The sequence below is a fragment of the Anopheles cruzii genome, chromosome 3, assembly GCF_943734635.1.
Source record: "Anopheles cruzii chromosome 3, idAnoCruzAS_RS32_06, whole genome shotgun sequence".
NCBI lineage: Eukaryota > Metazoa > Arthropoda > Insecta > Diptera > Culicidae > Anopheles > Anopheles cruzii.
Window position 1 is genome coordinate 57825485 of NC_069145.1, and position 10278 is coordinate 57835762.

A 10278-nucleotide genomic window follows, 5' to 3' on the forward strand; every position below is an offset into this window, starting at 1 on the left:
ATCGGTTGTTGTGCCCTCGTAGAATGTGCAGACGGTGATAGAAGGATACACGAAATGATAAAAAGTATGCGATCGTTCGATTTCGGAGTGGCCGGACCGTCGGCGGAACGGCAACCGCTTCTGGGACCGGGCAAGGATCAGTGGCCGATCGAGTTTCGCGAGGGGAAACACTGTCCCAAGCCAGGCTGGCTGCTCGGTTACGGGGCGGAAGTGCGACATCCGTGCATGGAATGTCTGTCAAGGGGTGAGTAACACCGAGTTTCTAAACTTTGTTCGCTATTTGTTGCGGTTATTGTATTGTGATTAGAACACAGATAATACACATAAATTAAATCAAGTTCAATGAATAATAAGAACACAATACAGACTTGTGCCAAAGCAATTTTAATAAAGACATTTAACGATCTAAAATATAAAAATAAAATAACAGAACATGAAGAAAATGTGACGATTACACCACGCTGGGGTTGGCACCGTTTAAGCGCTTTAATAGTGTAGCGTTAAGGCAAACTACAGTTTTAGTCAATTTTAAAAGTGGCCGTTCGAACTGAGCGACTATTCGCTTTATTACAACATCCGGTAATGGTTCTGCTCCTAGCAAGGTGCCTGATTCATTCATCTTCACCCTGTATATCCGACATAGGCCAGGTAGGCCGGTGGCCTTAGCACCGGGTGACGTCGTATATTCGGGCTAAAACAACCTCTCTTATCGGACGAAAATTATACGCGACCGTGGCCTAGTGAAGAGAAAATCAGTGGAAAGTTCACACGCTGGAGTCGGCGGACCGGTGGCCGATAAGATTGCTCGCTCGTATTAATCTTCATCCTCTGACATCTTCATTCGTACACTTCCGACATTCGGTCTGCTGGAACTGGAACGTGCCGCCGTGGTCGTGAATCCACCAGCGAAGGTTGAACTTGGCTAAATCCTTGCGCAAAAAAGTCATCGAATGCTAATATCGACCGAAGACCGTGCGCGAGAGCGAGTCGAGAAACAGTGTGTTGGTCTGTGGCAAATGATTAAACATTAACGCTTTCGCATTATCATAAATTTGCCCATAAACACCCACTAGAGCCACCGCATGGGGCCTTTGAAGTCGCGGTGCCGAAGCAACTGACCCATGGACACCGGTGTGTGGGTTGATAACCTACGCGTCCGAGGAGTCGGCGCTCGCGAGTCCGATAAGCAAATTGGCCGTTGCCCGTTGGCGCCATTTTAACAGGTGTATTAGTGTCACTAATCGCTCTAAATTAGAACTAAACACGTCCCCGCTCTTGCCTCTCTTGCCCGCTCTCACACACTGGTGGACGGCTAGAAGCTTCTTTCGGTCACACCACCACTGGCTCATAGTCTCATTTACATTTGCTAGAGCCGGTCTACCACCGGACAGTTACGCACGTGCCACGCAGTACAACATTGGTTGCAACATTGGTTTGTGCTATTGACCCAGACGTCGACATAGCGTCGCTCCGCGACGACAACGACGGCGATATGAATACTAACCACCGGGCAATTTGGTACCGCAAATGTCACCCCCGGAACCCGGAAGAAGAGGCCCGAAACAGCCCGTCTTCCTCGGTCGCGCTTTACGGCTCATCGGGCAGAGACTAAATTTAAAAAACAAAACCGGCCACTGCAAGGTAACGCCGGTAATACGCCGTCGCGGAGCCCGCATCACACAGGATCCTTTGCTTTCGGACGTGCCGGAGAGCCATTCCGAACCATTCCGCCACTGTGCGAATGATCCTGACCAGCCGCAACTACAGCCCGACGACCAGACAGCTGGTAGTTCCAGTGGCGCTCCGGAGTGGTGATGTTCCACATTCTCCGGAGATCAACCCGCATATCTCGGCACCGGCTGCACCGGCCGCGGCGAGCATCCTGCCGGCGAGCCTGAGATCCTGGTACGGGCCGGGCACGTTCATCTTTGAAGTGAAAATATCAAAGGAACTCGCAAGTGCCTTTGAAGTGCGTACGGCGCACTGTCTCTTTCGGTTGCCAAATTAATCTGATTCCGTTTTCATTAACATCAAACGCGTTTTGCCCGCCCTTCTCGCTCTGTCTCGCTCACACCCTCTCAATTTCCCTCTCGCTTTCTCTCTCTCTCCCCTCTCCCTCTCTTCCAATGGACAGAGACATATTTACTTTTACGTCTCGCGCGCGCTTTGGTTGAATGAGGTTTGTCTATTGTTTCCGCTTGTTTCGGTTTTGTGCCGAGGAATGTTGCCACATAATGGGACTCAAGAGTGGGCCGGCTCGGAGGGGGCGAGGACGCCGACAGTTCCTCGCTTACACGTGGGGTTAACTTTTGAAGCGTTTGAAGTGCGACAAGTACCACAAGCGGTTTGGGGAAGCTTCTTGCGCAACGGTTGAAGTTTTTTAGGCAAAATCCGAGTATCGACCAACCCCCGGGGCTGCTTCCGGTGGCACTGATTGCTTGTGATTGTTCTAGGAAGAATCAGGACACTGATGAAAGCATGCAGAATGAGTTTTTTCCCCCCCGAAACATAGAGTACATATAAACGGAGCTTATTTGAATTTTAAAAATCGAAATAACCTCTGTGTTCTAACCATGAACAATTCTAAGGCAGTTTGTCTGTTTTGAAAGTTTGTCGAAGTGTTTTTACAAGCAAGTCCTTGTGCACAAGAACAGACTAAAGATTAGCTCATTTATAATTGTAGAACAATTTTCGACGCATAATAAGTTGTAACATATTGATAAACATATTCCTCTGACACTTCAGTCATATAAATCGACGATATCGAATCTCAGTATGCTCTAATCTGGGTGATGTCCTTTACGTTACTTATGACGAAAAATAGCCATCAATTTTTGTTACTGCGCAAATAATTTCCATAAGTGGGTTGTAGCTTAGTCAGTCAAGCTCCTAAATGTTCACCCTGAAACCCTGGCCGGAGGCTATTTTGTCCCCTGTCGGTGGCGAAGATGACACAGCGACCCTATCTCACTATATTGACCGGCAGGACATTGATTGATACGCGTACGGCAGACGTATTGCCCTTCCTGCTTCGGCTCCCGGACGGCGGAAAGCCTTCGACACGAACGATACGCATCTCTGCCAGTCGAGATACGGACAACTATCAAGGAGTCAGAACTATCTCTTGCCGTGGGGTTGCGGCCCCCCCAAAAAAAACAGACCGAATAAACATCTAGCATAAAGCCAAAGGCCTACTACGACGATTGACTTTGATGTTTCAATCAGACACCGGGCGCCGGGTGATACATCATCGGCCACGGTCGGAGTCTTCAGACCGTGTGTGTGTGTCGAAACCCGGGGTGGCCATGGGTGGGCAATATCGTCTCGCCCAGATCCTTTCAATATTGACCGATTCACTGGCGGCGATAAGTGTGGGCCGGTGTTTCATCTTATCTCATTAGCCAAGCATGTGCCGACTTTCTTATCGGCCCCTTTCGACACGACGCCGGCACAATAGGCAATTGTTAAGCCATGCTCCTGTCATAGTTCCCGCGGAACATCTCCGCGCTTGCGGCGTGCCGTGAGTTTTTGCTTAATATTCAGCTGTTCACTCGCCCCGATGGAGCCAGAACGCTCGCCTTTTACATCTCCCGTGTTCCCGTTTTTGCGATGATCGAGCTCCGGAAGTTGTCCCTCTTTTTGTGGTCCTGATTCTGTTGAGTGAAGCGTTTCCAGCCATCTAGTTTCCTTTCAACCCTTTATTGCCTATGTTTGCCGCATTATCTACATTTTATAGGTGCGCTTTTTATGGATGTCTATCTAATCGGGGCCTTAATTCTCCGGTCCGGGCTTATTGGTCTGGTCTCCGTAAAAGAATAAACGATCGCGTTTTGAAAGTGAGCCCCAGTTTGAAAATCGAATTCGGTCCGTTCGGGGGGACGTCCGTTTGAGGCAACTTTAACCAGTTTTCATCAGTAATTTCTCTCCGAAACTAGTGGCGGCTTGTTTTGGTTGCCGGCTGGCTCGTTGGGAACCGAGGGGGATCAGTTTTGCGCACCCACATACCGGGGCGTAGCACACTTGTTTTACATCGTCACCGTGGCGTGGCGTACACACATTTTCACCTCACGGCATAAGATATTGCGGGGCAAGCGAAAAATCGCGAAGCATCATCCCGAGCGACGGTGCGTCGATCCCGTATCGAACGATGTTGGTCTAATTATGGGTTTTTAGCATGTGGCACCGTCAGCTGGAGACGAACTGGCCGTGAGTTGACGTTTCGTTGGCGTCTCAAAGGAAGTCGCTGCCCAAGCCAATCATCGGAGGATGATAATAGACATGAAAACTGACACTTTCTAAAACATGCGCTGGGGAACATATTAAAGTTCGTAAACTATGTCCGATCAGATCACAAGGTCCCAGGTTCACCCCACACCGACAGCTACGATTGACGAAACAGATTGGCAGATTGCAGACTCTTTCCCGGGTGTGACATTCAATTACAGCAAACGGCGACGGGCGACCACCGGCCGGCGACGTGATTCGATTAATCAGCATCCGAGCCTCATCATCGGCTCCGTATCAGTGGCAGGATGCGCGCGTAATTTGGGTGATTGATTTATGGGATCAACATACCAACACGATACCGGGAGCGAGAACGTAAACAATGAGGTCCCAGGCTAAGAAAACCTCGAGCGAGCTTCTCGTTATCGGTTTCACCTCGGTTTCCGATACAGTTTATCAATGAAGGTAAACCACAGTCACGGTGGAAGGTCATTATCTGAATCGCCCACTGGGGTGGTCCAGGAGATGCTTCGATGACCAGTGGATGGCCGTGAATTAGGGCAACCCCTTGACGGTCGGGGTTTTTGTCGGCGAAAAAAAATCACACATAAATCAATTTATTCAGCCGGCTTAAGAATCCCGTAGGGGTTGACCACAACTTCACCCTGGATGCGGGACGCTCGTGCTACCTCTTGAAGGGGCCTCTTGAACACGATTGTAACGCTTCAAGAGGGCCATTAGAAGTTCTAATTTTTCCATTGCCCTACTCCAGGAACACCAGCCCAATCGTGTGAGTTGGTAACACAAGTGATACCTGAAGTCGGAGGTCTAATGATCATTCCGGACCGTTTGAAGTTTAATTATTTATTAGTTGCCAATAACAATGCCGGACTCTATTGCGCTCTACTATGGCGACAACAATGGCGCACATTCGCGAGCGAGTGGAAAGCGAGACCAAATCATGACTCCACTTGGCAATTCATTCTTCAAAATTTGGCACAAAAAGCTCGAAACAAATCCAAAGCTTTTATTTGAAAATAATTTGGATTTTATTTGAAATGATTTGGGGAAATTGACGCCAAGATTACCTCACTTCCAATTGGATCAACAATGCGCCCCATAGTTTCGCCACAGATCGTGACCGAATCCCTTGCCAACATTGCCCGGCCCAGCCCAAGCATAGCTCACGTGTTTGCGGCCTGCTTTTCGCCGCCCATCGTTTGTCAACCCTCACGGTCCCCGGAGCGGGTTCAGACCACCCCAAACCCCGTGGCCGGGCCACCCCAACAGTAATGTGTTTGCCCATTGTGGTGCCGCCTGAAACATTCTGTGCTGTTGTGTTGTGCGCCTGAAGCGAAAAATGTGGCGAAAAAAAGGGGTCTGAACCCGGGGGGCGGGTGAACGTAATCATTTGCCTATCGCCGGGGTGCTACTGTCATCATCCCAACCGCCCCCCTCGTCCGCCAGGGGCCACCTGTTTTGGAGTTGCCATTTGCGGAGTGCGGTTTCCGATAAGCACAGGAAGAGCTCACAGAGAGGCCCCCCTTACACACAGACATAACACCGACCGCGAGCCAGCCACGCAGACAGCGCCGTGTGAGCCACCTACGCCACCCCTCCCTATCACCACGATGATCCACCACCACCACCCGGCGGCGACTAGCGGCTCGGACAGTTATTTATGAGCCATACCTGAGCCGGTGAGCGGCTCAATCGGTTCGCGAACCCCGTGCAACATAGACGCCTCGCTCGGGGGCAGTGTGTAGCAGAGTGTGAGATACTCCAACGGAACTAGCGATCGCGAGACGCGTGTGAAGCATTCGAAAGTGATCGCAGACCGTTTGGTGACTTCACAATCCATCCTTCGGCGCGGTGCATCGAAATGTGTAGAACCGTCGTCGGAACCTGCAGTTAGTGAAACCTAGTGGTCCAGATATTCTTGGGCGCTTGAGCCCGAGAAAGAGAACACCGGTGACGGTTTTTGGCGAAAGTGTTACGCAAAGACCGGTGAGACCCACCACCAGCAACCGGGCTAACTAGTGAGTGGCGATTGGCGGTTTGCGAAAGTAGTGTCGACCTGAACTCCGGCCAAAATGTACAGCAAACCATGGCAGCAGCGGATATCCCGACGTGAGTAGCGGCTGGGTTCGAACTGGTTCAAAAAACACAGAGACTCATTTGAAAGATTGTTTGAGTCACTGGAAAAAAACGATCCAAAATATTGTGGTGAAATTATGGCTCGAAAGCAACTTTCTAGGCGCGCGCGTCCTTAAACCGCGGCCGTTCAAGGCTCCCTCCGGGGCCACAACACAACACACCCAGGGAGAAGAAGTGAACAACGTCCGGGGTGACGTATTTATGCGCGCCGATTGGCAGAGAGGATCATAAACCATTGACCGCGAGGTGGATCTCCGCCGCAGTCGGGAGATAAGTCGCGAACGTGACTCGAACTCGGCCAAACCGTTCAATGTCACATCGGCTAATCCTCTACAGCGATGCAATGAGCATAAATAACGCCGTCAATCGTTTGCCAAGCCGGCTTGGCGGGACTTCCTCTTTGATCATGCCAGCACAAACCAGGGTTTGTCTCTTACTGTGGTTGAAGTTTTTCTTAATTTTTCCAATCCATCAACAACAACACAGCTTAGAGGCTTGTGGGGCGATAAAAAAAACTGCACGTGCCGAACGCTTAGTTCTCAAAAAACTACACGTGAGTTTGATCGGTGCTAAATGGCGATTTGTAACGGGTTAAATTGTACGGAAGACACCGCCGACAACGTGTGATGGTGATGTCGGGTCTCCAGTGGGGTGAAGTAACGCGCGCAACGATGCACATGCACCGATACCGTAGGAGTGTGTGGTAGGGAAGTTATTACATCAATCCGTCCCGCAGTGTGTGCCATTGTGTGGTTGGGTGTGTGTGCTTTGAATGCGATTTTCCAAGCCATAAACTGTTGTTTCGGGTGACTGAGCGGGTGTTTGAAAGGTCTAGATTTTGAGCCCCAATATTGTGTTGAGGAAGAAGAAATTCATTATTTAAGATGTTTCCGATGGTCCGTTTTGCGTCAAACATGCCACCGTTTTGTTGGAAATTTTTTAAAGGTTGGCTTGTAATGCGTTTCTGTTGGAAGTCTTGGTCGTTATTAGCGAAAAACTCCAACAATCCTTTCTTGATCTAAATTTTTCACCATTCAGGAAATTTTGAAATGTGCCGAAAGGATGTCAATTGTTTGGTGCAAGGTCCGGACTATGCGGCGGATGCATTAAAACTTCCCAACCAAGCTCCCGGAGTTTCTGGTGAACCACTTTTCTCTTCTCTTCTGTTGGTAAATTCTGACCGTTTCTGGTCGATCACTACCTTGAAACGGTGCAGTTATTGACAGTAGAGATCTGAATTTACTGTATGGCCACACGGAAGCAACTCATAATAAGTGACTCCTTTCAAGTCCCACCATATATCCAGTAGAACCTTCTTGGCCGTCAGTCCTGGTTTTGCCAGCGGTTGAGCTGTTTCACTACGATTAGATGAATTACTTTTTCCCCAACCCAATACTTGACACATTGAACCGTTTGAGTAGGTTTTAAAAAATAATAATTCAGTTAGTATTTGTGCTCCATAAGTACAAACGTACATTGTTTGAAAAATACGCTTTTACTTCGAACACTTGTGGTGTGTGTTTCGGAGCCCTGCAAATGCTGATCGCAGGTCGATCGATTGGTGTAAAAATATGCCCAATTCTTCGAATCGTGTGTAAACATCTCGATGATGGCGACGATAATGGCGGTTGGTTCATAAAATTCGGTCAAATGCGTTTAAACTTAGACCTCGGTACTAGCCCCTGTTGACTCAACTGATTCAGCGCGGGAAAATGCAAGAAATTCGTTCACCAAACAACCGATTCCAGTATCTTCCCAAACACCGGATAGGTGTGCCCCGAAACCTGGCCTTTGGTCCTCGGTGTTGTTGGCCTCGGTCCAGGCCCGGCCCGTTCGATCGCCCCCCATTTCCGGCACAGAAATTGGCAAACCCAGATCGGTTCGATCGGTTCGAGCGTACCAACCCTTTGGGCGCAACCCGGTGACGGGAACTGGCGTAACGACGAGAAGACCACGAATGGCGCGGGCACGTCACTTTGTTTTATGCTTTTTATGCGTTCCCGACCGCACCGCCCAGTGCGGTATAACAATGAAAATGCCGGAACGATGCCGTCACCATTGGTTTGACATCTTTTTTTGGTTGTCAGCAAACGGATCGTAATGAAGGATGCAGACCAATCGACGGCTGGTGACGGACTGATTTGCTTGGAAAAAAGGGAAAATGCGACGCTTCTGTGGGCTGAGAGTACACGGCACGGGTTTGCTGAATATTACCCCACTTCAAAGTTCCAGTGGTCAACCAAAAGGAAAAACCCGCACTCATTTTTTTGCGATTTCACAAAACGGCCACCAAACCGCGAGGGCCGGCGGAGGCGGCGATTGTTTGTTTTTTGTTTTGCTCATCGCGAACCTCTAAAGCAACCCCGCGGGCAAACGGCTGCACAAGCGTCTGCACAAGGGTCTGCACTAGAAATTTTAATTGCCTTAACCAGACGCGTTTCAGTGAAACGCTTCGTTTTATATGTATTATGAAGCGTTTCACTGAAACGCGTCTGGTTAAGGCAATTAAAATTTCTAGTGCAGACCCTTGTGCAGACGCTTGTGCAGCCGTTTGCCCGCGGGGAATGCCCGCCAGTGAAAACGCGACGCATCACGCACGATCCACTGACATACTCACTGTGTTGATGCTCACAAACGCCACAGAAGGTTGTCCCAGGTTCAGGGCCTTTGAGTTGGTATCAGGTTTTCGTACACCGTACAAAACGTCTCACACTTTTTTGGGTCAGTTTTTGGACTTGATAGAGGCCCAAAAACATTGCTCCTCGTAAAACCGATAATACTTTAGCTGAAACTAAAGTTTTCCAATTCCTCTCAATTCGAAAGTCCACTTCTCACCTTTAGTTGTGGTTTTAAGATAAATTATTGTGAGTTATTGCCTCCGACCAAAAACCACAAATCACAGAATGCATCTGGGATAAAGGGATCGTTTCATGGTGCTGTCATTGTTGATCGTTTGTGGTTGGCAAGCAATTTACCTGAAGCTCATTTTACAGAGCGTAATCAGAAACCTCGTAAAAATAAAGTTTAATCGTCAGGCATACTCAACTTTAAGCAATGTTGACTAAAAGTAAAAGCTCAAACATGCCCCCCCGGTGGCTCAAGTGTGCTCGACACTTGACGGGAATTGACACATATTTTCTGCGATCCACGTTTGTCCACAACAGAAAAAATGGAGCAGGGTGGCCAAACCCTGATAGCTCAGTGGTCAAGTGGCCACAGAAGACCCTGGAACCCTGGCTATCTGCGGCCCTGCGGCACTTGAATCCTATTGGCTCATGTCCTTGCCTTGGCATCGAAGATAAATGTGGAGCGGTCGGCACCTGTTCGACACTGTTCCCAATGTTAATCTTTTCGGCTCAATCAACAACATTCCTGATCTGATGTCGCGGTTTTGTAACGACAATCCGCCGGGGGGATTCCCACCGGACTAACCTATTAATGAGAGGTGCTATTTGCTCGGTACATTCCTCGGCTCATTAAAGATGCATAGTGTTCCGCAACGGATACCACGAACGCGTGTGTTGACCGTGACCATAAGATGGGTAAATATTTTGCACCTTCCCCAAAACCATGGGTGATTTGGGCGAAAAATTATGGGGAATCCCCCCCGGCACGAAACTCTTTCAAAGTGTATTTACATATGTTCGCTTCACTGGCGATGAAAGTGGTTTTGCGATGCCTGCCATAGCATTGAATCGCAATTATCACAGATCAGACCCCAAAGTCCGAGTCCGGCGGTAGTACAAAGACAGTAGTGCTTGAAGGACTCCTCCGTTGCTGGGCGAACGATTTCATCGTTCGTTCGACCTTAAAACCTACTACCCGTTTACAGCCTATTATTAGCAGTATCTGGATAATTCTATTACGACTCCGGAGATAACTGTGCTCCTTGGGACC

At 49.1% G+C, this 10278-nt stretch overlaps 1 protein-coding gene across 1 annotated transcript in view; it reads left to right on the forward strand.

The window, feature by feature from the left end:
* Nucleotides 1-10278, forward strand: part of LOC128272383 (putative inorganic phosphate cotransporter) — a 15378-nt gene continuing 5100 nt past the window's right edge. The window contains exon 1 of the mRNA XM_053010184.1: nucleotides 1-244. Coding sequence (XP_052866144.1) covers nucleotides 55-244 — 190 coding nt within the window. The 5' untranslated portion in view covers nucleotides 1-54. The remainder of the gene's footprint in view (nucleotides 245-10278) is intronic.